Source organism: Polyodon spathula, chromosome 30 (genome assembly GCF_017654505.1).
Source record: "Polyodon spathula isolate WHYD16114869_AA chromosome 30, ASM1765450v1, whole genome shotgun sequence".
NCBI classification, from domain to species: domain Eukaryota; kingdom Metazoa; phylum Chordata; class Actinopteri; order Acipenseriformes; family Polyodontidae; genus Polyodon; species Polyodon spathula.
This window is the reverse complement of record NC_054563.1, coordinates 7,043,272-7,071,194: the sequence shown is the minus strand read 5'-3', so window position 1 is coordinate 7,071,194 and position 27,923 is coordinate 7,043,272. Positions and strand designations below refer to the sequence as shown.

The following is a 27,923-nucleotide window of genomic DNA, read 5'->3' as shown; positions in this document are numbered from 1 at the left end:
TGGCGACCTAATTCAAGCATTCAAAATTCTAAAAGGTATTGACAGTGTCGACCCAAGGGACTTTTTCAGCCTGAAAAAAGAAACAAGGACCAGGGGTCACAAATGGAGATTAGACAAAGGGGCATTCAGAACAGAAAATAGGAGGCACTTTTTTACAGAGAATTGTGAGGGTCTGGAATCAACTCCCCAGTAATGTTGTTGAAGCTGACACCCTGGGATCCTTCAAGAAGTTGCTTGATGAGCTTCTGGGATCAGTAAGCTACTAACAACCAAACGAGCAAGATGGGCTGAATGCCCTCTTCTCGTTTGTAAACTTTCTTACGTTCTTATGTTCTTATGATTCAGCCCTAATTTCAAATTCCGCGCCAGATGCTACACATTATTCTTACCTGCAGTCTGATTGGGCGGCCTTGTTTTACTGTTGCACAGCAGACCTCTGTGATTGGATGCTGCCTCTCACAAGAAGGAACGTTTAAGGAGCTGCAAGGAGAGGCTTTTAATGACCCCTTTGCTGAGCCCACCGCACACCAATGAGATTCTTTGCACACGCCGTGAAGTACTGTGATTGGTGGCTTTTTCGTATTCCTGTTTTTTTTACTCTCATCTCGCTTTACCATTGGTTAACAGTCCTATGCTTGCTGGCGCAGGAAGGTTCGCGCGGGTTATTCTGGTATTTCTGGGAGAAGGTTATGGTTCTTTGTGAGCAAGACAGTAGTGAATAAGTTATATTTAACGTTCATTTTCTTTCAGTTTTAATATAAATAATAACCTGTCAAGATGCACGTGATTAAGAGAGGTGGGTTGTTTTATTTTTTGTGTTAGTTCTTGAAAGAATGTACTGGTAACAAGGCACTTCGCTTTACTGATTATATAACTGTTAGCGTCATTAACAGATAATTTATTAGTAATCACATCGAGGTTTAAATTGTAGGAGCCATTTCGCTTGTGTTTTTTATCTTTTTATTTTATTTTATTTTATTTTTTTAATTGTGTTGACCGGAAACAAGACAGAACGACCAAACTTTTTTTTTTTTTTTTTTTTTTTTTTTTGTTAAATTCTGTGACATCTGTTGTCATTAAAATGTCACACAATTGTGTGTAAGCTCTCAGTTGTGTATTTGTGTTCTTTACGGTTGTGAATATCCCCATCCTTTTGTTTCAGTCTTGGCGCCAATATATGTTGCAGAAGTTTTAATAAGGGTGGAATGGCGGGATATTAACAAAGCTTGCACAAGTATTTTCTGAATTTAGTGTATTTTGTTTCTGGAGCAACTCCCTGTGGTAACGTCTCTAAAAATGTAATTCTGTGCTGTTATTATTTTTGTGTCTAATGTTACTGGAAATGAAAGGCCGGTTTGAGCCCAACGTGCAAACTTCCGACCCCTCGGGGTTTGTGGTACCTCTCTTGCTGAATAAATTACACATTTCAAGCTTCAAACTGACACGTTTTGATAGAGAAAGCATTGTCATTTTACCAAATAGCAATTATGATTTACATCGCATGACCTCATGTAATTAACAGACAGTAATATAAACTAGGTCACCTTGATATTTTTGGCCACTGTAAACCTGACGGTTATGTATAAATCATGCACCTGCATGATTTATACATATAAGATTATTAAGGTAAGTGGTTTATATATGTATATATATGTATATTTTTTTTTTATTTATTGTTTCTAGATGGACGCCAGGAACGAGTCATGTTTGATAAAATTACTTCCCGTATTCAGAAGCTCTGTTATGGACTCAATGCAGACTTTGTTGATCCTGTAAGTAATGAATGTGTATTTGTTCTAGCAACTTGGTCAAAAGTCTGTGTTATTGTAAACTGCTTGGCGTTATGGATACAAGCTAGAAGGTTTAGCAATATAGGTCATGGTGGCATTGCAATTACTTGTCTCCCATTCCATATGAACCCAGATATTGTCTCTTCCCCAGACCCAGATCACCATGAAGGTAATCCAGGGGCTGTACAGTGGGGTCACCACAGTGGAGCTGGATACTCTGGCAGCGGAGACTTCAGCCACTCTGACAACCAAACACCCAGACTATGCCATCCTGGCAGCTAGGATTGCTGTCTCCAACCTTCACAAGGAAACGAAGAAGGTTTTTAGTGGTAAGTGTGCCACAACCTGAGAATTGAAGTAATTGGTGTGTGCCGCAAACAGATTTTTATGTATATATTTTTTTTCTTCCACTACATGCAGAGGTGATGGAGGATCTGTATAACTATGTCAACCCTCTGAATCAACGCCATTCTCCCATGATTGCCAAGGAGACGTATGACATTGTCCTGGCGAACAAGGATGTAAGTGTCTGTCGTTTCTTTGACGTTACAGTAGATTTCATGGTGTTACCACACATTTACATTGTACGTAAAACTTTTCCTCTTGCAGCGCCTTAACTCTGCCATCATTTTTGATCGAGACTTCTCTTACAACTTCTTTGGGTTTAAGGTAAGAAGACTTTTTTTTTTTTTTTTTTTTTTTTTTTTTCTGAGTTGCAAGACTGATATTCACAGAACAATATAAATGTTGGTTGCGTTGCAGGCTGTCCTAAATCTGACATCTGTATATGTGGTTTTACAGGTCTGTTGAGATGGAACAAAGTCAAACAAACCACTGTTTCATTAAGGAAATTTGTCATTGTTTCAGTTATATAGTTAAATCTGTATTTCTCTTTCAGACACTGGAACGTTCCTACCTCTTAAAGATTGATGGCAAAGGTAACATATATATATTTTTTTTTAACTCTGCAAGTATTTTGAAGTGACATTGTTGTTTCTGGCGCCCCAGTGGTTGTAGTTAGTGTTATATTCATGATTTAACTCCTAAAGGTCTGACTAACATCTTTTCTTAAAGTGGACCTACCGAGGATGAATCGGTCATACTAACAAAGTTAATTCAAGGATAATTTGATTAAATTGGTTAACTTACTGTCATCTCTAGTGGCTGAGAGACCCCAGCACATGTTGATGAGGGTGTCTGTTGGGCTGCACAAGAATGACATTGATGCTGCTATTGAAACCTACAACCTCCTCTCTGAAAAGTGGTTCACCCATGCATCCCCCACTCTCTTCAATGCTGGAACTAACAGGCCACAGCTCTCCAGGTATGTCCACATTCAGTAAGCTGAGTCAGTAGAGAGAACTGGGGGGGGGCAGAATAAATCTTATCTAATTTCAATTTAGTACACATTTAGCTTAAACAAAAAACATAGCCATGTGCACTGCTATTTACTGTGGTTACAGAATGACTGAATCATGGTTACCAAAAGTAACAATACTTGGAATAAGCTAAAGCTTCCAAGCAGTGAATGTGTTTAGACCTGGCTGATTTTTGTCGTCATTGTCAAATTTTTAGGATATAAATTAATAACTGTAACCTGCGTAGGGGATTGCACCTTTAAGCCCCCCTGAAGTGTCATTCAGATCAGCCCAGAGAGATGCTTGGAACTTGAGCACCTTAACCTTTAAAGAAATATCTTAACAGACTGAAAGCCTAGACTTGTTAACACTTCAAGTGATAGCCAGCCATGCAGTTTTTATCTGATTTCTATACTGGAGCTGAATACTGTGTCTGCAGTGACATGTCTGGTTGCTGACTGCCTTGCCCATCTCCTAGCTGTTTTCTGTTGAGTATGAAGGATGACAGCATCGAAGGGATCTATGACACGCTGAAGCAATGTGCCTTGATCTCCAAATCTGCCGGGGGTATAGGGGTGGCTGTCAGCTGCATCCGAGCCACTGGAAGCTACATTGCTGGGGTGAGGACTGCAGGGAATTTTAATTGATAGGTAGTGGGATTGTAAACCAGTCTATTGGGTATTTCTTTGTGGTGGGAGCCACAAAAAATAAATTTTTAAAGTTACTTTTGCCTCAATCGTTTATTCCTCAGAGTGTACAACAATTGTTTTATACAATTTTGACAGCCTTACCTTAGGTAACATTAGGTTGTTCAAGGTTTGTGCTTGGAAGTGTTCTGTGGAACCAGCTGTCTATGGGTCTGGTTTTCCTATACCCTAATCGTACTTTTGTTATGGAGTGGGCAATTTTGGCAAAAAGTTGTCTGTTGTGGGAAAATACAGGCCCCATGTATCTTAATACAGAAGATCTTTGACCAACATTTCTTGCTTCCATTGCAGACAAATGGAAACTCCAACGGTCTGGTTCCCATGCTGAGGGTTTATAACAATACTGCTCGTTATGTGGATCAGGGAGGCAACAAGGTAACAGTATTCAGGATTACTGAATTGTAAAGTAAAACCCTGGTTAATTGTGTGGTTGTCTGGGTTTAAACGCACCAGTTCTATTTGCAAATACATTGGAGTGAGGACATGAATACCCTCAAACGGGTATTTTGCTGCCTGCCTGTTTTTCATAATTGTACCAATGTCTCTGTGGGAGGCTGTCAACATCATAACTGTTTACAGTTTTGCTGTTTTAAAAGTTCTTTTAAATATTCCTTTTAGCACCCAAGTCAAAAAAATAACTTGTTTTCTTTCCAAATCAAAGTCTTAATTCTCAGGAGCTTCCATTGAAATTGTCATGTTTTAGATGATCCTTATGTAAATGAGAGTGTTTACTGGTCTGCACTTTGTTCTGACACTCGGCTAAAACACAATTCTGCTGGTACGCAAGATACAGGTATCGCAATTGCTGCAAATTTTGCGTTATGAGCAATAATGTCTTTTATTACTTTTTGAAAACGAACAAATATTTAAATTGAGCAAATATCTGAACATGAAAATTCTGTGCTCGTCCCAGCACTAGTTTAAAACACTGTTTTGGACTGTGTTTTGAAATATATGCCCTTTTGTTACAGAGACCCGGTGCATTTGCCATATACCTGGAGCCCTGGCATTTTGACATCTTTGATTTCTTGGATCTGAAGAAGAACACAGGAAAAGATGAGCAGAGAGCCAGAGACCTCTTCTACGCTCTCTGGATCCCTGATCTCTTCATGAAGAGAGTTGAGAACAATGAGGTGGGACATCACGGATTTATTTATGTTCAAATCAATTAGTTGCTGATCATTAGCCTAGGTCCCTAAACATTTCTTAACCCTTTGTGGTCCTATGTCGGACCAGGTCCGACATTACAATTTTCCGGTCCGATGTCGGACCCTGTCTATAAAATAAAATGTGTTACTATGTGTGTGTACATTACTGTATGTGTGTGGACTGCGGCGTCAATACGAAGGCATCTTTAATTAGAGGGTGGCGCCAAATTGAAGTAATACGGTAATGAAAGCAACAAAAACAGCACTACAAGAAAATTACAAAAATAAAAATAAACAGGTAAAACGCACAGAACCTAAAAGCAATTTAGAAAGCCATAGTAAAAAGATGTGTTTTTAAAAGATTTAAAAATCAGAGCTTCCCTTATTGCGAAGGGAAGCATGTTCCACAGATGAGGCACGTAACTGGCAAACGCCCGATCTCCCATTGAACTTGTTCTTACGAACAAATAAGAGCTACCAAAAACATGAATATGGATATCTAAGAGTAGAATCAAGTACAAGATACAGTGAATAGTAGTAATGCAGTACAATTTGGTAAGGTATGTAGCAGTTCATTGTGAGTACAAGCTGCTGCAAGTACTGGTGCAATAGGGGGCCATCTAGTCCAGAGTTGTGAGGTTTACAGATGCAGTCTGAACAGGTGTGTCTTGAGGAGCCAGAAGGTTGTCTGGGACTGAACAGTCCTGATATCTGTGGGTAGGTCGTCCCATCACTGAGGGGCAAGGGAGGAAGAGGAGTGCACTCCGGAAGTGGGGGATGGGACGAGTGGGGTGGGTACAGCTAATGTTTTGGTGGCAGAGGGGGTGTAGGGAGAAGTCTGGGGATAGAAGGGAGCAGAAAGGTCAGTACTTAATTATCCAGTTATTCTAATAAGGGAGATGATTTTACTGTTGTAGCTGTTTTTAAATGGTTGTCATTTGCGCAATGCATGTTGCCATATTATGTCATTGTCTGGTATGCATGTTTTTAGGGAATGTCTATCTTACAGTAGCTGTAAAGAGGCCTTGTGACCTGTGTGATTATTTTCCAAGTGTTTGTTTTTACCTAAATGGTGTATGGTTGACCCTTTCTGTAATGTTGACTAAACCCTGTCCCACATTTTACAGGACTGGTCCCTAATGTGTCCCAGTGATTGTCCAGGACTGGATGAGTGCTGGGGAGAGGAGTTTGAGAAACTGTACACCAGGTAATGTCATCCTGTTCTGTTTTTAGGTTTCATAAATTCCTTAAACAAAAAGTGTTAATTGATATGTAATGTAATATCTGAGCTGTAGTCGCAGAACGTGGCTTGCATTCTTATGTTTCTTGTATTCGCCATGTAGGTATGAGAATGAGGGTCGTTTCCGCAAGAAGGTGAAGGCCCAGCAGGTGTGGTATGCAATCATTGAGTCGCAAACAGAGACCGGCACGCCCTACATGCTTTATAAAGATGCCTGCAACAGAAAGAGCAACCAGCAGAATCTGGGAACCATCAAGTCCAGCAACCTGTGCACTGAGGTTGTAGAATACACCAGCCAGGATGAAGTGAGTAGGATAATAGTAAATGGAGTAAAAGTCTAGCCCCACCGGAGACCAATGTGATCTTGCAATGGAAGCTTACTTGATGGGACGAATCAAGGGGGTGGGGGTAGAGTTTTACAACTTATCAAGGATCCTGCAAAGTTATGGAAGACTAATGTTACTGGATGATTCTGGCTAAACTTTAGGGACAAAGGTTGTGTCTAATCTCTGTCATTGGTTCTTGCAGGTAGCTGTGTGTAACCTGGCTTCCATAGCTCTCAACATGTACGTCACATCTGAGCGCACTTTCGACTTCAAAAAACTGGCCTCTGTCACAAAGGTCATTGTGAGGAATTTGAACAAAATTATCGAAATCAACTTCTACCCTGTCCCTGAGGTATGTAGCATATTATTACTTGTCTGTACAAGTAGTGAGCTTTTGCTTCAGTGAACATTTTATATTTATTTAAAGCAGTTTATGGAAAGCTGAAATGTGTGTGGTGTGTAGTAAATTAGTAAAAGTAGTAAATTCCTGCTGAAATATCAAGGTTTTTCAGCTGAACGTATACAGAGGGGATATGGGACTAACTGAAATTCTGTTTGATCTCAATGAAATGGCTTGTACAGACCCTGCACATTAGAGGCAGCTTATTGTTCGCGTTATAACTTCATTACTTAATTCCCCATAAATTGATATTGCATTAGTACTCTGACAATGTTAAAGGCTGACATATACGCAGGTATGACAGAACTGTCTGTTGTACTCCTGAAAATACGAACTGTTAAGTTAACTGTAATTGGTGTGTTCACCATTTTAAAATGTTACTGTTTCCCAGGCTGAAAAGTCAAACAAGCGTCACCGGCCTATTGGGATTGGAGTGCAGGGTCTGGCTGACACCTTCATTCTGATGCGCTTCCCTTTCGAGAGTGCTGAGGCTCAGCTCCTCAACATTCATATCTTTGAGACCATTTACTACGCAGCGCTGGAGGCGAGCTGTGACCTAGCCAAAGAGCTTGGGCCCTATGACACCTATGAGGGCTCCCCAGTCAGCAAAGGGGTAAGTTTGCCTTGCAGCAGGTTATATAGGAGAGAGAATCTTTGTTTTATGGACTTGCTGTAGAAGAGCCAGATTCTGTATATTAAATATGCATTTTGTATCAATTATTGCTCTGACCAATTTGAGTAGTTTCTGTGAAACCCATTCATTCAAATTTGAGTTCTAGCTTTTTTATTATACTTGTCCATTTATCTTTTCTAAAGTGGGATTATCCATGGAAGCTTAAACTAGCTGCTATTCTCTGGAGAGCTCTGTGTTAAGTGTATATGTATGCTTGCCTTAGATTCTACAGTATGACATGTGGGAGAAAACCCCTACTGACCTCTATGACTGGAAAGCACTGAAGGAGAAGATTGCAAAGTAAGCAACTGTACACTGTTTTGACAGCATGTTGCCCATATCTTTAAAAGTGTATCGCTTTTAAAATATATGGATGGAAATACAAGGCTGTACGCTATCAGCAGTAAGCTAAACTCGTTTACACTTAAAAACGTATTCATTTTTGCCAAATTCACAAAGAAGCACAATCTAGGGGCCATTTCATGCATTCAGGTAATTGTCTGCATTGCTGATACAGTGCTCCCCATTTAAATTAAGCAATACAGAATGTACTAAACAAATGAAAGTGAATACAGAACTGAAAGAATCTTGTGAAATCAAGGCTTGAATTAAATAGTGAATGGCTGAATGTTTTTGTTAACTGTACTTGAGCGTGTACACAATTGAACCCCCTAGTCTATCGACTTTTTATATTGATACATGTCTGGTATTTCACAGCATCATGGAGTGAAAATGAGTCGGGTGAAGGAATGGAAATAAGACCCCTACTGCATAGCAGTTTTACTACAAGCGTGATTAGCCGCAGTGTATAGGCAACAAGCCCAGGTGTGTCTTAATATACTTCAAGTAAAACTAGGAAGGGATCAAACTGATATGCAATATGAGTCTTATTTCTGTCCCTATGGTGAATAGGTTGCTGCCTCTTAATCTTAAGATGTTTAAAAACATTGAAGTATATCTAAATTCGACAGAGATCTCTTTTATTGTCTGCTCTTGAGTGAGAAGGAAATGCAAAATTCTCCTGGATTCTTCAAAGGCTTTTTGCAGTTCCACTAACCTAAACTTCTTTTGCAGACATGGTGTGCGCAACAGTCTTCTGCTGGCTCCCATGCCCACAGCCTCCACAGCCCAGATCCTGGGTAACAATGAGTCTATCGAGCCCTACACCAGCAACATCTACACCCGCAGAGTCCTCTCTGGGGAGTTCCAGGTACTGTAATACCACCCCTCTACAGACCTGCTATTTTGTTCTTCCAAAGCACTTTCAAATTCAGTTATTCTTTCCAAGAGTCTACTTTTGTTGTAGTGATGCCAATTAAGACTTGTTCTATAACAGTTTTGATCAATTACAGCTAATCTGGTTGGTTTCATGATGTGCACAGGTGTTTGATTTTAATTATTAAAGAGGGCTTGGCTTCCATAACTCATAGTAACTTGTAATAACTCAAATATTTTGGAGGCTAGGATCAGTTGGTGAGCACTGCAGATATTTGAACGGGATGCATCAGAAAAGTTACTCTCTCTGTCTTCTGTATTCAGATTGTAAATCCGCACTTACTGAAGGACCTGACAGAACAAGGGCTTTGGAGTGAAGAGATGAAAAATCAAATCATTTCTCAGAACGGATCCATTCAGGTTAATGCCCAGTATTTTATTGATTTGCATAATCCAATTAACTTTAATTTTGTTTTTTAGTTACATGGCATGAAATCAAAGCAAATCTGTGTTGGTGTAAATTTACTTTATCAAGTCAGTGTAAGCAAACTTCATTGTCAGTCTGTAGCAATAAAATGATGTAAAATAAATGGTTTTGTCATACACTGTACTAATGGTGACTTGACAGCCAACAGAAAAGGATATATGCATGTGTAGATTTTGCAGTGAAGTCCCATGCTTGCAAAAAAAAAAAAAAAAAAAAAAAACAGGCAGCTAGGACATGGTGGTTACCAAGGAGGAGATTTCAAAAGGCGGTGTACCATTTCTCCAAATTAGGCCATCTCTGAAATCCCAGATGACATCAAGGAGCTCTACAAGACGGTGTGGGAGATCTCTCAGAAAACCATCATCAAGATGGCGGCTGACCGCGGGGCATATATTGATCAGAGCCAGTCGTTGAACATCCACATTGCAGAGCCAAACTATGGCAAGCTCACCAGTATGCACTTCTATGGTTGGAAACAGGTAAGGCAGGGGAGACCCCACCCCTTACAGCAGGCAATGCTCAGAAATCCTGCTACGATGTCAACATGAGGTGTGCTGCATGTAAATGTGAAGTGATACAACATGGGCTAACATTGCTTCTGAAACAGAAACTATGAGGCGCACAGGCGGAACATATTTTGAATTCCTAAACTGATTTCTTGTAGGAACTCTGTGTGCTGACTGACCCTTAGTCCAGAGTGCTTTTTATTGCATATAATTCATTGTCTTTTATTTTCCCAGAAAACATGCTATTTTTGTTTAAAAGAACAGATATTTAGAAATGTATGGCAACCTTTCAATTTTCTAGCTTTAAGACAAGACTAAATTTGGACTTTTATTTATTTAGTTTGTTCCAGAATGCATATAAAATGACCCAGTCTTAATGAATTGTTGGTAATTTACTTTAGACATTTTAAATGATTGGTGAGAAAATATATAAATTATTGAAAGCCTTTTCTTAGCTCTACCTTAAGCAGTGTTTTCTTATGTTTGTGGTAATAAGAAACCATGTTGTGAGTGGAATACTTACACACTTGGTCAGGAACAGCAGCAGAAAGAGGCTTGTGTCGCTCACCTATTTCTTTCTTCCTTAGGGGTTAAAGACTGGCATGTACTACCTGAGGACGAAGCCAGCTGCTAACCCAATCCAGTTCACGTTAAACAAGGAGAAGCTAAAGGAGAGTGAGTCTGTGATTGATACCGTGGAGATGAACAAGGCAGCTATGGTGTGCTCCTTGGAGAACAGAGACGACTGCCTGATGTGCGGTTCCTAAATCTCCCTGTTAGCTTGTCCTTACCAGACTGCTCGGATGTAAATCGTTTTCAGTGACATAAACCTTGGATGTGGGAGAGGGGCACAATCCTAGAACATTTGCTGCACATGCTCTATATCCACCATCAACTGAATTGTAACTATTGCATACCCAGTAAGGTAATTTGGTGACAGTGACACGTTTTTGTTTTGCAAGAGTAAATGCAGCTTTTGCTTGGTTAAGATGGATCTGTTGGTTTGCAGCGTCAGTCACATGCTGGTATAATGGCTGTATACTGATAAAAGCTGTTTGATTTGCATGCATCTTAAAACCGATTACAAAAGAATTGCAGACTTTGAAGCAGCCACAAACACAGTAAATATCTTTTGCAAAGATGACCTGCTGTCTTTGCTTAAGATGTGTATATAAACTTGCTTGCTTACTATACAATTTTACTTGAAGGGGTAGGCGTATGGCTAGCCGCATAAACCAGTTGACTCTTACAGTATTGTCACAGTTATAGTATTTTCAAAATTTCTGAGCATATTTTGGGGTGACTGATAAAGTTTGTATTTCTATTGTACATATATATTTTTAATCTTTTTCACAACATTACCTATATTTCTTTAAAGTTACCTAGATGTTTGAAGTTATAATGAATTGGTTTGATTGCAGGTATTCTACACTGCTGAGCAAAAGCCATTAGACATGTTGCATTTTTCTAATCCTGATGCATTATGAGCATCAACAATTTACTCAAATCCTCCACTAGTGTTTTCTACTATTATAACAGCCTTGACTTGCAAGAAGGAAAAACATTAAGTGAAATAGCTTGCATCACTTGATTTTAAGGTATGGTATCTGAAGCATAATCAACAAGTACAGAGAAACCTCTGTAATTCACTCCTGGGTTTGTCAGACCCGAAAAGCTGTCTAACAAGGATGAGCAATACTTGAAGATAATATCCTTAAGGAATAGAAAGAAGACGAGCATTGAATTGCCATCAGAACTGGCAGAAGCCACAGGTGTCGCCCATCTATCAACCTTTGACCATAGTTCCATTGTTTTAGCTTACTAGTCTTGTTCCCCTTTCTTAGCAGGTATTTGTACTGCAGCACATCCTCCTGATTTCGAGAGTGACCTTTGTACTGTTGATTTGATGGACAATGCCACATGTTCCTTCTGCCAGTTCTCTTGTTAATTCAATGCTTGCCTTTTGTATTCCTTAAGGATATTATCTTCAAGTATTGCTTATCCTTGTTAGACTGCTTTTTGGGTCTTCCAGTCCTGGGTTTGTCAATACTCTCTACTTGTTGATTATGCTTTGGATACCACACCTTGAAAATAGTGATGCAAGCTATTTCACTCTGTGTTTTTCCTTCTTTATGCAAGTCAAGGTTGTTATAATAGTAGAAAACACTAGTGGAGGCTTTGAGTAAATTATTGATGCTCATAATGCATCAGAGTAGGAAATGCAGCAGGTCTAAGATTTTTGCACAGAAGTGTATATATCTCTATCTTCAGAGTATCACCAATCTTGGACTACCTAAAGGTACTTTAGAAAAGGTAGTCTAATATTAGTGTTAAACCATCTGATTATATATTTTTTAAACTTTTTTTTTTTTCTTCCAAGAATCTGAATTGGATGGTATACATTATAATTAACAACAAAACTATATTTTATAGTCCGTTGCCATCTGTTCCTGATACAAACTTGTAGTTTCCTAGAAATCGAACTACAAATTACATCTGCATTTTTATGCAATACAGGTTAATGCAAATAGCAAGGTCTCCTAACTATGGTTCTGGACTAGTTTTTATAAAGCTGGGGGGTGGGGGGGGTTACAGGGTACAGTACCTGCGTTTTGTTTATTTTGTAGTTCTAGTTTACTTATAAAATGTTAGAGCTAACTTGCAAGCTGCAGCTGTTTTAAGAGCTGAAAACAATTCAAAAGGTCTAACTAAGCAAATTATTAGTTCAATTAAGGGTCTAGTTTAAGTAAATGAGAGCTCGGTTGGTGTGAAAACCAGAAGACGCAGGGGTCCCCTAGACCAGGGTTGGGAACCACAGGTATCGGGGCATAAATGCACACATTTGTAACCTCAATGTATTGTGAAATTCTCTCATCTGTAATAAATTTAAAATGCATTTTCTGTCTTTATTTGCTGTATTGTAATAAAAGAGGGAACAGGGAGGGATAAATAAATGTTTTTTGTATTCCATGTGTTGCCTCATCTGCTTGAACTATTGTAATGAGACATGCTAGTTATTATTCCACACATATTGTCCTTTCCATGTACAATGTCTTTCTTCAACAGCTGACTGGTTCAGCTATTCTAAGGATGTATCTTGAGGAATGCTTGCCCTGTGTTGATGGAACTGTATGGCCTTTTGTTCTAAAGCAGGAGGCTCCAATCCCGTTCCTGGTGGGCTGTGTCCCTCCTGGTTTTTGTTCCAACTGTACCCAAAATTATTTAATTGGACAATTAAGTGCTTATTAGAAGCTTAATTGTTCCAATACAATAATGTAGTGTACAGTTAGAACAGAAACCAGGGGACCCTGATCCATCAGGATTGGAGATTCCTTGTCTAATGGCTTTTACTTCTGGTGCAAGTGGCTTCTTCAAATCGTCAGAGAACAGTAATTATTGAAATACATTTTAATCCCCATGCCCCAAGTTGACTGTCCTAGGTTGTATTCATCTCCTTATCTTCTATACAGCATTTAGGCACATAGTTAGTTTAAGTAATGGGTTAGTTTAAGTAATGCCTACACAGCGGATATCTCTGGAATCATTAGCCTGTTATTCATAAATACACTATAAACAGAGGTAAGACACTTAAGTAGAACTTTCTGTGTGTAAATATTCTCGGTTTGTTATTTAAAGGCATCGATTCCCTTATCTGAAGATTGTTTACAACAGGCGTGCCAGTGTTGTAGTGTTTGCAAAAGAGTTTTGATGGCGTTTTCAGCCGGATCTTAGGTTCCGGGTTTTTGAACATCAATTCCTGTTGCATCAAAAATGTGGCTACTGTACCTAATGTCCATGGGAGTAACGGGTGGAAGAAACAAAACTAGTACAACTAGTAGCAGAACAGTCCGCTTGTAATGCTTTTCATAAAAAATAATAATAATTCTGTCTTTAAAGTTGACATTATAAAAAACAAACACTAATCATGCAACACTGAAGCGGATTTCTTTTTCATTCATTTGAAGTCAGATCAGGTACGTCGTACTCTTGAGCAGGTAAGATTTAAAATTATGGCTCACTTTTTATTTTTATATCTTTTTGAAAACTAAATTAGTGCGATGTTACTAAAAGTATGATTTTTTTATTTATTTATTTACTGGTAAGGCAGCATATTTTGCATTCTTAACACAGCACAACAAAAGGTGACCATTTCATAAGGACAGTCAAATGCAAGCATCTCTTTAGCTCGGTTAATTTACTTGTGGTCTTTTTACGGCTTGTGCCTGAGATACCAACATGTTTTATTGGGATGGGGTAAAAGCCGGAACGGTACTTTAATTAATTAAATTGCTTTTAAAAAACAGCATAGAAAGTTACATAGACGTGAGGAGAATATTTTATTAATCAGAACCGATTAATAATGCGCTGTCATTAACCCGTTCCGGCCCAGAACCTTCCTTTTATCACCAAAAAGCTCCCGGAACACTGGGTTCCGAACATGCAAAGATGGAGAAAATTATACTCCTAATAAAAGTAAGTGAGATCAACATAACATTATTGAACTGACCTTTCATTGCCCATTCCGTGCAATAAACAGCTGTATAAATAGAACCGCCCGGACTTCATCGAAGTACCGTTCCGGCTTTTACCCATCTCAAGTTTATTTCACACCATGTCCCTTGAGGGGTTCCGTGAAGCCTGTGGTCAGTAGATGTTCTACTAATCAGTCACACCGTTTATTAAAAAAAAAAAAGTTAGAGTAAGGACTTTTGTTTTAAAGCAACGCTCTTCTGCCCATTACTATTATACTGTAATGCTTTATAATATACATACCTAGAGCCTGTCATTCAAAGTGTTAAATAATTCTGTTCTATTTTCTTCCTGGATTTAGGATGAAAATGAAGGCGTTCTATCTGGATAAGTGTGACTTGCTGATGTTCTGGTTCATCTCTCTGGTGTGTCCGATCATTTTCACCGCATTAGTATGGAAACATTAATAGGCAACATGCAATTCATGACCGTACATGTATCAAAGTAACATGCAAAAGTAGGGCTCCGCTTTTGAAATGATTTAAAGTTTTTAAAAATAAGTCAATTCACCTTATGATTAGTCATAAAATGACCCACATAAATAATTTTTTTTTTTTTTGTCAAGTAGATAACCCTGTGCAGATGTGTATCCAGCACACCAAGGGACCATGTCATGCTTCTGAATCCTCCAAAAGAGCTTGTGTCTGCACACTCCCTCCAAGTCCAGTATTCCTGTTCCAGATCTGCTGTCGTCTACCTGGATGTGCTGGCTTCTTCAGAAACCAGGATCGGCGTCAACATCTTCAGACGGCGATGGCGCTGTGTGGAGGATCACCATCCCAGGATCAAGGTCCTCCGGCTGGATCTGCCTGACCGGATTATCTACCGGGATGACTGGAAAATCAGGAATTCGGTGTGGCTGCTGAGCGCCATGCTCCGAGCCTGGATCTCCGGTGATGATGATGAGTCGTACACCAGCGCCTCAGCCAGGGCGATTGTCCTTCTCCAGCCCCTGCCCCCGTTCAGCCGCCCATTGAAAGAGCACAGCCTTTGCCCGCGCTGGGATGTTGAGCTGCTCTGGAGGCTCCACAAGAATACCATCCCAAAATGCAAAGCAGAGCCAGGTGGGCAGCATTTTGGCATGTCTGGGGGTTGACATAGCTCAGTCTTCAGCTTAATGGGCTGAAATGTGGAAGGTAACGGGAACAAGGTACCACAGTGGTTAGACTTCTTAACTGCAGTATAGGAGATTGTGGGTTTGAATTGAGCACTGAGTTGTGGGGTGGAAGGCAGTGGCTCTGTGACTACGGGAGCTGGGCTATAAGATGGATATATCATTTAACGCTAATGGTAATTTGTCTCTTAGATCTATGCAGTGATTTCTAAACTAAGGCAGTTACAATACGCTAAAACCCTACAGATATTGACCATTTCAATTTCCCTTCAACCAGAGGTTGCCCATTTCCTGAAGTTTGTTTACGCCTCATCCGGAGAGAACTTTGGGATTGTGAGGACACTAGATCCCTATGCGAACAAGGCTCTGGAGCAAATGAGGCAAAGATCTACCACATTTCCAAGGTAATTTAACAAAGCAAAATAAATCTGGCCTCACTGTGTCTTCGAGAGATTTGAATGCAGGTTAGATCTCAAACAGTAGCTTTGAATTCCAAGCTACATAGCAGAACTATACAAGTGAACAAACAATGTGACGACACTCGTCCTCTTCTCTCTGCAGGTGTACCTTCTCCACGTGGCTATACCTGACCCAGCCCTGTAGGTGGCGCTTCTGTGGGGTTCTGCACCACCTGGACTGGAACAATAACTACGCCAGTCCTGCCATCTTCATCACTCACACAGGTTAAAACACTCTTCATTTACCTCAGTTTTGATTTTTATTGACTCTAAGTATTTTTGTCAGATGCAGCGCAGTCATTACCTGTTAGGTAACTGACCATGATGCCAGCTAGGTGTCTTCATCTGACGCCGTGAGCAATACACAGTTATCTATGACCAATGCAGAGGATATTTATTTTCTTTGTATGAAGATCTTTTTTTTTAATGGTTTATCTTCTGGTCTGGATATCTTACGCTCCTTCAAAATGACTGTTTGCTGGGAACCTGATTGGCTGAGCCCGTCATTGGGATTTGAAAGGTTATTCATTTCTATAAACCTCACCGATCACCAGTCTGTTTCAGAGTAGCCGAGTTTATGATCACACTCATACACTGCACAGCTGACATGACCTGCTTGATATTTACCCTGTCCTTTTAAAGAGCACTGATGTTCCTTTTGGTCCTTCGCTGACACTGTGGCCAGTCATCTAGCAGATAATGACTCATTTGTCAAGTATTGTTGCTTAAGTAGGTCAAAGCTATGTTAAGCCTACAACTTAAATATGTTAACTATATATCACATACTATATCACACACAAGTAACAATACGTTTAAGTGACATTCAACAATTATACATGGCAAAATGTGTAGTACTGTATATAAAGATAATGCATAAAACATTTTTCTAAATTGTGTCAATTGTGATAAGTTGTCAATTAAATGTATTAAAATATATATTTCTTGTTGATTACTTGTAATTATTGCTCTTTTTTAGGTGAAACTGTTTAATTACAATCCCACATTGATCTTGCTTGCAATGGGGTTTTAACTTATTCAACATATTGAAAAATGGTGAACATCTATTTTTTTTTTAAATGTTTCCTTAATGTTATGCATGTCCCTGCTGTCTATAACAGTTGTATGTGTTTATTTCCTACACATAGCTTTCTTCTGAGCTGCTTCTTTTGGTTTGAGGTTTTAATGGTGTCATCACAGGTTAGAGAACTTACACACTGCATGCAGATTCAAGCACTTCCCCAATATTTTCACACGCACAGCACATTGTTTTTAAACAAAATGCTGGATTTTATCATTTCTGCTCTCTACTATTCTAATTTGAAAGTTATGTCATCCACTGTGAGGCGAGAAGTGTTTGTGATGTGTGACAACACATCATACATACGTGTGACAACCAGCATGGTGATCATTCCACCTTCCCTGTCTGAAGCGCCTCTATTAAGTACAGTACTGTAGATCTGGATTATATTGGGGCTCGAGGCTCAATACTGTGCCCTATAACTTTGTGGTAAAATTATGAACTGTACACTATGTATTTGCACATTCATTTTGCACTTTGTCATACAGTAGTTCCCACTGTGCTTTGCTACAATATGTGATGTGTATACACAGGAAGATTTTATAAAGGTTTGTAAAATGTTTTTTTGTGTTTGCCAGGGTCGGTCCACATTCAGGTGCAGCAAGTCTCTGGGAAAGCTGGCGCTGTTCTTAGTGAGTTCAAGGTGCCCCTGTTCCAGTGGTGTCGCATTGACACGGAGCTCCAAGCCAAGCAGGTGAGTGAGTACACGCTTTGCTGTTTGACTGTGGGCCTCACCCGAGCAGAGAGGCACAGCCGTTTAGTCTCTGTGCTGTTACACACCGTGTGATTGGTTCAGCCTTTGACGTTTTACGAATATTTATTTTATTTTAGTATTTATGAGGGACAAAGCACTGGCTACAGTCAGGAGCAGTGCAAGACAGGAGCTTCCAGTGTATCCAGTGTCAAGGGTCTATTTTCTGTATTGGTGGGAACAGAAAATTGTGATACATTTTGTGGTGGTTTTGAGGACTGCTGATCAGAGAGCACCCCCATCTGCTCATGGCTGTTTTTTTTATTTTTTATCTCCTCCAGGTCAATGTCACTATGGTGTGTGTAGGAGATCAAAAAACACTTCACAGCACGGTTCACACGTAAGTCCACAGCATCCTCTGGCCGTACAGTAGATGGCTCATAAAAGTTGGAGTTCAATTTCTAAACTGCTTATTACAAAAACATGGGATACAATATACAATGTCATCTTTTTTGATTAAAGACTCCCTGGTTTTACCTGCTTACACTCAACCCGAATATCCTTTTTATTATAATTGCACTGTAATTGTATTGCACTGAAACAGCGGGCAATGGTTGTGTTAAATGACTTTCTGAGGCTTTCCTGAGACATTTATTTCATTTTGATATGTTCTAAAACATTTTTTTTTAAAATGTAATTTTATTTGGTTTAATAGGCAACTGTTAGCAACTTATTTTGTTAATAATAATTAATAAGAAAGCCTTTGCATTTGAAGTTAATGATATGTTAATGATAATTAGATTTTTTAATATGCATTTCATTAATTTATAATGGAAGCAAAAGCCCTGTATTTATAGTCTGGTCTTTCTCGGCAGGTTTGGTGGGGTTATCCAGCTGGACGACACAGAAGGCTATTTTGTGCTGGGAGGAGGGCAGTTTGTCCGGGGGATCGAGGGGTTTTACGGCCCATCTGTCTACCATCGCAACGGGTTCTCTTCTGCCCATCAGGTGTGCTCTGCAGACCCTCCCCGTATCACAAGCTTATAAAGACGTCTCTGCAATGTTTATTAATGTAGATTTAATAAACATGATATATCAACACGGCATTGGGTGTCCTTCCATTCATTTAAAACTTTTCAAGGGGCATATCAAATTATGTTACTGCACTGAGGAAGGGCAGTGGCCGAAACACGTCTGCATGAATTCGCTTCACTGTCTTTTCATAATGATGTTATAATAATAAATATATAAGCTTAACAGCAGGAACCTCATGAGTGCTTTGCTTTTTACGACATTCTGCATGTCACCTGGAACACAGGACTGCAGTACCCTCAGTAGCTGGAGGCTTTTCTGTTTGCAGGGAGTGTCTCTGATTTTTGTCTTTTTGTCTAGCTGTCTGACCTCAGCCTCCCTGAGCCTATCAGATCTCTGGATTTCGCGGGCTGGTTTAACTCCTGCTGGGCGTTTAAAGATGAGCTCTTACAGAAGGGGAGGGGCTATGCGATGAGAGCCCGGCTGGAGAGAGAGGCTGGTAAGACACATGTCTGCCAGCTGCCAGTAACTGACCTTGGGTCCACAAGGGGCAGTGTCCGGTATACTAACAGAATAATAGATTTAGACATAAACATTTCATATTCACGCGCCTTACCCAGAAACAGCAATCTAATCTATCTGTTTGGTATTTTGTAGGAACTCAGTCCGGCCTGATTATCCAAAATAAACAGTAATGCAAATTGCTTTGTTAAAAGTTTTCATTTTACATGAATGCATGTCAAAGCAGAAACCTTAACGTCCAACATGTTTTGTAATAGAGGAAAATGCATAAAGCTGAGATTTCCTGAATAGAGAATGATAACATGTTCAAAGACGTGCAGGTGCCCCACCCAGTAATATATAATATACTATCAAAACTCTGTGTTATCATGTCATTCCTACCTAATGTAGTGATGTATCATCACTTTACTTTAAATCACTCCAAACTAAAGCTAACAGTGAATCAGTGAGGAAGCAATACCAGTGTGTGTCCATTGGGTGGTGCCAGAACTTCACTTCATCATGAAGTCAGTGACAGTCCGCTTTGTCAAGCATTCCTCATTCAACCCGTCCTAGGGGATATACTATCAAAATTGACAATGTTGTATTTTTCGTTTTTTTAGCCAGCTGTAGTAATACGTACACAGAATGGTTTACCAGGAGTGATCCAGCCCCTCCACTACAACAGTGTTTCCAGTGGGAGGTGCCAGTTCACCCTCGACAACGCCCAGTCACCAGGCTCATACAGCAAATGGCAGCCAGAAGTGGTAGGTTTAAGGCGATCGTACAAAAAGATTGAACAGTATTAAATGAAGTGTCTGAGTCATTCTAGATGGAATGCAATAATTTAATAAAGCGTGCATTAATAAATGCAATAAGGGGCACACACAGGCTGGCAGCCCTATGCACTGCCTCTCTGTCTCTCTGTGTCTTATACAGGGGAGACAGGTCATCTGGACCTGGTGGGGAAGAAACTGTACGCTCTGTTCCTGAGGAGAGTGACACAGAAGGGAGGGATAGCCAAGGTTAGGCCCATGATGCCACTTCTGTTACAGGCTGGGTGTCTCGGGGACCACAGTGCCCTCTACCTCTCAGCAGTCCTTTATCACACTGGTTTTGGAGTCAACAAAACACCTAGCAAGGTAATAAGCGTGTGTGTGTGTGTGTGTGTGTGTGTATGTGTGTGTGTGTGTGTGCACGTGCTGTCACACCCAACCCTATTTTGTTAATAACTTGTTTGTTCTGAATTGGCTGTGCGGCTGTGTGTCCCCAGGCTCTGCTGCTGTCTCTCCTGGCAGCCCAGCAGGACTCCCGCCTGGCTCTGCTGCGTCTCGGGAACCTGCACCACTTGGGGGAGTCTGGCCTTCCTGTTGACCATGCCCTTGCCTATGCCTACTACTCCAACATAGCGGCACAGACCTTGATAGACAAGCAGCACCCCAGCCTAGGACAGGTAGGGGCCAGATAACCTTTTGTGAAAGATAATGAAAGGAGCTGAAATAATCCCGGCTGATCTTAACTGTTATGCATTAGCGTTAGGTTTATATCCTGTTGTCGTCTCCAGTGTACCGGCTATATCGAAGCCTTTTTTCCATTTCATGCACTGGCCGCTTGTTTTGTATCAAGCTTGCGTTTAACAAAAGAGGTCTGAATACAGCTCTATCCTAGACACCAGTATGTTGCCTTTGTTTAGGCTGCATCTCGTGCAGGAGGATGGTGTGATTTGCCACACAGCAAATATTCCACCCCTACTGCCCAGGACATCCCAGAGCCAAGATGTAGAACATGTGCAGGGTCATCTTGCTAGACTCCCCCTCTCCGTCTCTCTCTCTCTGCAGGCGTATGTGGAGTCGATTCGTCTGATCGACGAGGAGGTCTTGAAGCAACAGACCAACGAGAATGGCGACCTCTTCCTGTGGCTCAGGTTTCAGGCGCGGAGAGGCGTGGCAGGTGCCCAGGTACGTACTGCCCTAGGGCGCTTTCATTTGAACCATTCATGCAACCAGTTCTTTTTATATGTCTATTATTGCCACAGGAAAGGTGATACCCCTCCTTAATCCATTATACAGCATGTCTGCATATGAAGAGGACCATTTTAGAGTACATTGTACTTTAGTCATTCAGAAATAAGTTTGTTGTTGCGGTCAAAATGCATATGTAAAGAAAGTATTTGTTTTTAAATTAGCAAAATCTGGGGCGGATGCTGTTTTGGGGTCAACAAGGGGTGTCCCCGAATCTGCAGGCAGCTGTGAAATACTATGAGGCAGGAGCGAGAAAGGAAGAAGACCCTGTGTCCATGTATGACTATGCCATCGTCCTTCTCAAGGTCAGGCTCCTATTACTATTATTATTGTTAGTCAGAGTAGCTATAGGGAACGGGAGTATGTATCTTTTCCATTTAGATGTGCTGAATGTGAAGTCATTACAGATTTCAATGATGTGTGTTTTCTCAGGGACATGGAGTGCAGCAGGATATCCCAAAGGCTCTGAAATTCCTTAACAAAGCAGCAAAGCAGGTATTGTTCTTCACTGCATGCATATCTATGTGGGTATTCACTCTGCCTGTACAATATGTAAACCTCAGGAAGGGTTATATTGAATGATAACAATGACAACGGTGTTTAGATCAATTGACTAGACCCCAGCATCTGCTAATGAAAAATACCCTTGTATTGTTAACCATAGGGCTCGTACGTACACTTTGGGTAATTGGGACATCCTATCTATGCAAATTGAAGGCTAACAGTATTTGGGAGGCTGTGACACTAATGAACAAGGCATAGTTCTTCTTATCCAGAACATTTTTATATAGCAGCTAAACAAAACAACAATGGAAAACAAGTTGTAGAGAGCAGAGTTTTGCTAAAAGCAAGGGCTTGCAGGATTGTCTTGCTTGGGCTGGTGCTGCATTTCCCCACATTTTATCTTACAGTCCCATGCTATACCAGACTTATCGGTTCTGTACAGTGATGTGCTGGAGTCCTACAGTGTCTGGGACTGTGTTTACTGGTTTTCATACATTCATAGCTTCCTATGGGTGTTTCAAATTGCATTTGGCTTTACTCTCAAAATATACACATTTTAGCTTGGCATACCTCAGTACACCGCGTTCCTCGCCTGTGATCTCTCCCGCTTTCTCGATACAGGATTTCGTCCCTGCGATCAACGCCCTGGGCTGGTACTACGAGCGCTTCGAGCAGGATTACGAGAGGGCGGTGCAATTTTGGGAGAGGGCTGACGAGATGGGGGACCCTGAGGCACCCTTCAACCTAGGGGTCATGTACTCCCTGGGGCTGTATCCAGGGAAAGGTGCTGACAAGGTCAGCACCACGCGATCAAGCCTACAGGAATGTTTGACACCTAGACTTAAATGTTTAAAGATCAGTTACTGCCGATTTTTTTTAAGTATTAAAAATGAAACTCTGTTGTTTCTTTCATTGTCATCATTCCCACAGTTTATGGCTTACAAATATTACCTGAAGTCTGCCGGGAGAGCACACACAGACGGGGCAATCCGGCTGGCTGACATGTGGATTCAAGGCATTCCTGGTCTGGTACCCCGGCTGCCTCTGGACGCTGTGCTGTAAGGGTTAAATATTTGACGAGTCAGAAGCCGGATATTTGCTAAAGGAGTGTTAAGGCTTTAAAAGTAATGTCTAGCCTCTTATTAACACTTTTTAAAAATTTTGGTTAACTAAACAACAGATTAAAAAGGTATAAGATGCTTATCACTTTCTGTGCTGTAGGTCACCGTTGATACCAGGAAGAAGATGTTTAGTTCTTTAATCTGTAAAACAAGCAAGCAAGAAAAGGGACACCAATGAGAATGTCGCTAGTTGCTGATAGCTGGGATTAGAACATAGATTTGATAGCATTGGTTACTATGGAGTATGAAGCACTCCATATTACACAGACAATACATTCAAATCCTGTTGTTTTTTGTGACAGTTTTTCTTGATGTTTTATGAGGTTAACAGTAATTCTGAGGGGTTCTGTGCTCTGTTAGTGTCTATAATTGTCTTTCAGATGGGTTCAGTGCTGGGGGTGAATTGCTCAAAATCTGTCAATCAAGCCTGTGATTCTCATTCTAGAATGTCAGTCTGCAATTGTGGAACATTTCAACTCTGTTGGCTCCACTTGCTCTGTGCTACCGTCTGTACTATACAATACAATAGAAATGTCAAAGCATCACATCACTTTCTGAAATTAAGAAAATCAAAGGCTTCGCAGACATGTAGAAGCCCATCTCCAGCAGTGATCTTCACTGAAAGCTCAATAGACACAAATATAGAAAGATATTGAATCAGCATGCCTCGTCAGGAGAAGTCTTGCGTGAGACGGCATTGCCAGGCTAGAGCTGTGCTGTTTCACGCTCTGCTTGCTTACTGGATTTCCAGGTGGACCAAGTGGGTGTCGGAGCAGAATGGTTACCTGGGAGCTCTGCTGAGGAAGTCCCTCGAAGCCTACCTTCGCCAGGACTGGTAATTCAATCCCATTCACTTTTCAATAATAATACTTCCAAGAGTTCACTTTTATAACGTTCTCAGTACTCACTGTTTCTGGCACTGGTGTGCTGCATATTGTTTCTATTGTTTTGATATTCCACAAATATGGGGGGCCACTATAGGCAGTCAGGGCAGTACTGATTCAACAAGACTAGTCCTGAAAGTGTTCTGGAGGGGCCATTTCTAAATTACTACCGCCTTTAATTCCTTTGGGATGTTGGAGTTGTCTGTTTCCTAGAGTGGTCCATATAGTCCTCACTTTTGATACTTCTCTGTAAATTGTGGGAACCTGCCGTCTTGCCCATGGTGACTAAACTGACTTGAACCAAGGAGATGCAGCTTTTTCATGACAGAGCTGTAATACTGTTGCATAATACAGGAATCAGTCCTGTGGGGAAAGCCCAATTACCAAAAAGTGTGTATTACATATCACATGTTTTTTATGTAGACTTGTATTATAATACGACTTAATAGGCAAACAGATGAACCACTAGATTTGCCCGGGAAGTGACTTACCTCAACCTGTCGTTAATGTGTAAAGCCTCTTGCATGTACATGTTAAAAATAGCCAATTGTGAAACACGCAGTTCTGGATGCAGAAGGATACGCCGGAGACAGCAGGTTAGGATAATAGAACCCGGAGTAAATTAGTACAGGCTTTGTGTAAATGAAAGCTTGCAGCTCGGTGAGGGGTTCCTGCGCTTTCTGTGATTTGTTCCAGGTCTTCAGCCCTGATTCATTACCTGATGGCCTCCGAGTCTGGCTTTGCTGTGGCACAGTTCAACCTGGGGTACTTGTGTGAGCATTACGCGGTGAGTAGGGCATTCATGATCATTATATTCTACACTTGTTTTTCAGTACATAATGTACGTGAAGTGCTTGATACTGGACCTTTCGACTCAGGAAATGCTTTGTGTATCTCATGGGTAACTCAAACTGGTTCATACGGTGCGTGGCAGGGCAGAAGCCCGGTCAGTGTAATATGTGGGTGTGAGTGTGTGTGGGGAATATTGGGTTGGTTGGGAGGTGGTTAAATTTCTCTCTTTCAACACACATGGGAATGTGGCTGGTGCCAATTCAATAAGTGATTAATCAGCCACAGGTGTATAAAATAGGTGCTCACGGGTATTAGTTTAGAGTTATTAGAGAATTAGTGTTGGTCATGGTTTTGTTGCTTTGTTCGTTGTATGTCCATAAGATTGGTATAGAAGTTTTGTTTTGTCCCATGTGCTGTTTTATTTGCTAATGTGTTTTTTCTCTATCTTCTTTCGTGTTTATTTGTAAATAAAAGCGCTGAAACCTGCAGCTTGCTTGTCTGAGTCTCGCTTTGTGCCCGTAACAGCTAGGGCCTTGACCTCACCCTGTCACACGGCGACATACACATTGAACAATCTATACATAAAAAGCGCTTTGAACTGAAGCTTACTGCTACAGCAGTTTAACAGAAGCAATATAGAATGTTTATTGTGTTGTTGAACAGGACAGCCTCCTAAGTCCAGCCTTCCGTTCTGAGTGTGTCTGGAGATATTACAACCTGTCCACTTACAGTCAGGACCCAGCTCCCTATGGTAAGTGCATTCCCAGCTGCACTGTTGCACTTTTTGCTTCCCCACAACAGAGCTAACACAGCCAACATTCTTTTGCATTATAGCTTTAGTCTTGTACCTCTCTAATTTCAGCGTTGATAAAAATGGGGGATCTGTTTTATGCTGGACACAAGCAGAGGAAGAGAGACGTGAAGGCGGCCGCAGAGATGTACAAACTAGCTGCACTGAGGGATGAGGCCCAGGTAAGATCTCTGAGGGGGGCTGGGTGTTGCAGCTGGCACTACGTGCCTTTATCCCTGGAAAGGATAGCAGGTGAAATGTAGGGTGCCTTCATCATTGTCATCATTAAAAAGTGTATCGTTTTCATGGGCCTGTTTGATCAGTAGCAGTGTGCTGCAATAGCACTGTTGACATCATTGTGGAGCCTCTCCTTGTCTGAACCATGGTCTGTCTCCCTGTTGCAGGGTTGGTATAGTTTGGGGCTGCTGGTCCAGGAGGGGGTGGAGCTCCCTAGAGCCCTGCTGACAGAGCTGGGCTTGGAGGAGCCCCTCAGAGCTGACAACCACAGCGTCCTCACTGAGCTCTTCCGCAGGTAGAGGAGAACTAGACTTGAGTCTGTTATTTTATAGATTGCTTGTGAAAGGTGACAAAAATGTTTATACATATTGAGAAGCTCTTCTGTATTTAATACTCACATTCTCTATTGCCCCAGGTGCAGAGACCATGAAAATGCAGAGTCCTACCTGCCCTGCAGTCTGGCTCTACTGAACGCTCAGCTGCAGCTTGTCTTGAGGCACCACAGCGCTGCCCTAAAGGTAGTTAACAGTATAGCAGATAAGGATTTCTGGACAGTATAATGTTTCTAGGCTTCCCTAGTACTTTTAACAAAAGGCTAAAATGTGGTTTTAGAGTACATGCATGTATTATTCAACTTCCCCAGATTCTAAATTGTGTGAATACACTAAAGTTATTTGCACCAAATAATGAATACACTTTCACTGGATTTATTTTTATATGGGCTGCATCAAACGTGCGTGTGTATCTGGGCGAGACACACAGTAGGTCAGTGGCTGGGCTAGGATTTAAACCTTTGACTAACAATGCGTCGCATCCTCTTATGTTTTAGTTCATCAGTGCCATTGGCATGGCAATCGTCTCCATTCTGACTGTCCTCGTGACCCTGGGAAGGCTGAGGGGGCTGACATCCCTCAATGGGCTGAGAGTGTGACCCCCCCCAGCCACCCCCTCACCCCACGAGTGGAGCTGGGGCGCAGGAGGTAGGGTATCAGGATTATCGGGTACAGACGGCACAGCTGAGAGTGCAGGATCTGTACATTTAAACTATTTTTTCTTTTCATTCAAGAACATCAGTATGGTTTACAGTAATGAATTTCAATGCAATTGTACTGTCTGGAAAACGATGGAACACTAATTCCTGATAATCATACGTTTTACATGTATTAAAGCTGAAGGAGTTGTACTTTCCAGAGCTTTGTTTAAAAAAAACGATTCTCATCGATTTAAGGTTTGTTAATGTTAGATGGTATCTTGTCAGTAGGTTTCCTGTATTCTGATTGGATAAAGAAACAGCAGCATTAATTGACAGACATTTGAATTTTATTAATGATGTATTATTATGTTATAAGTTGTTGTAAGAACAATTGTGGATGAATTGCACAATTATTCATATAAACAGCCTTATTGAAACGTTCATGCATACTTGCATATAGCAAGCATAAAAAAAAGTACATGTTGGATCTGCAATGTTTTTCTGTGTATTCACAGGTTTACAAAAGAAAATTCATTATGGAATGACTGACGCAGAAAACCTTTGTTTTCCCATTCAAAATCCTGACTCAAGAGACAAGAAACGCTGTTCAAGGAAGTCGTTCTTGATGAGCGCGCTGTTCCTCTCTCTGCAAGTGGGTTTATTCAGGACTCAAAGACAGCGGATAACGAAGAGTCACGAATGCAAGTTCAAACTAGTGAACACACATATAGAGGGGTCCTCAGAGTCTCAGACTACACCATGTTTACCAGCCCTGGGTGTGTCAGAATGACGGACATTATCAGTGCATAATGGTCAGGCCATTTTTAATATGCACCCTAAAAATGGAAGCAGCACAGTTTTTACATTGAGGCAGGTATATTCTACTTGGGAAATTGACACCATTCCTTTGAATTAGCAGCTCAAAATAATGGATTTGTATCTGTTGCCAGTAACACTGATCAAATGGAAACAGAAAACAATACCAATACTGGGCCACTGTGTCCAAACCATCAACTGTGCTTCTTGCAGCTCCACTCCCAGCTCAGCTGCTGACTCGCTAGTGTAAGACAAACACATAACCACTTCGTGCCTCTGTCCAGCCACAGATTGAAGATCCTTACCCTTTAACCAACATGGTGAAAATTGAGACAGAAAATAGCAGACTGGTGTATAGAATTACAGTCCAAAAACAGGTCTGTGATCTCCGGTCAGGCTCTCTGCGCAGGTATTACAGTCGTCAGTCCTGTCACCAGCCTAATCCACCCACTGAGCACTACATCCTACATAGGGCTTTGCAGAACAGATATTTTGAGCTTTTCAGCTCTTTTGTTTGCTCTCATTGTGGAC

The 27,923-nt window shown here is 40.9% G+C and overlaps 2 protein-coding genes across 2 annotated transcripts; both read left to right on the top strand.

Annotated features, from left to right (window-relative positions):
- Positions 1-638: 638 nt before the first annotated feature.
- On the top strand, positions 639-11,374 carry rrm1 (ribonucleotide reductase M1 polypeptide). Its single transcript, XM_041233188.1, has 19 exons — positions 639-796; positions 1,684-1,772; positions 1,942-2,119; positions 2,211-2,311; positions 2,400-2,459; positions 2,689-2,728; positions 2,952-3,114; positions 3,627-3,768; positions 4,147-4,230; positions 4,827-4,988; positions 6,131-6,210; positions 6,347-6,548; positions 6,772-6,921; positions 7,361-7,582; positions 7,866-7,942; positions 8,717-8,852; positions 9,182-9,277; positions 9,635-9,823; positions 10,438-11,374. Exons 1-19 carry the CDS (start codon positions 778-780, stop codon positions 10,615-10,617), a joined length of 2,370 nt encoding a protein of 789 aa, XP_041089122.1. The 5' UTR covers positions 639-777; the 3' UTR covers positions 10,618-11,374.
- A 2,273-nt stretch (positions 11,375-13,647) lies between these two features.
- LOC121302665 (protein sel-1 homolog 3) lies at positions 13,648-27,917 on the top strand. The gene is made up of 25 exons (XM_041232701.1): positions 13,648-13,845; positions 14,682-14,745; positions 14,949-15,444; positions 15,772-15,898; positions 16,056-16,177; positions 17,609-17,724; positions 18,063-18,121; positions 18,597-18,729; positions 19,114-19,252; positions 19,878-20,021; positions 20,194-20,396; positions 20,528-20,707; positions 21,093-21,212; positions 21,440-21,580; positions 21,708-21,770; positions 22,401-22,574; positions 22,710-22,837; positions 23,652-23,735; positions 24,481-24,571; positions 25,240-25,327; positions 25,439-25,548; positions 25,771-25,898; positions 26,019-26,121; positions 26,433-26,583; positions 27,092-27,917. Exons 2-24 carry the CDS (start codon positions 14,683-14,685, stop codon positions 26,532-26,534), a joined length of 3,114 nt encoding a protein of 1,037 aa, XP_041088635.1. The 5' UTR covers positions 13,648-13,845; position 14,682; the 3' UTR covers positions 26,535-26,583; positions 27,092-27,917.
- The last annotated feature ends 6 nt before the right edge of the window (positions 27,918-27,923 follow it).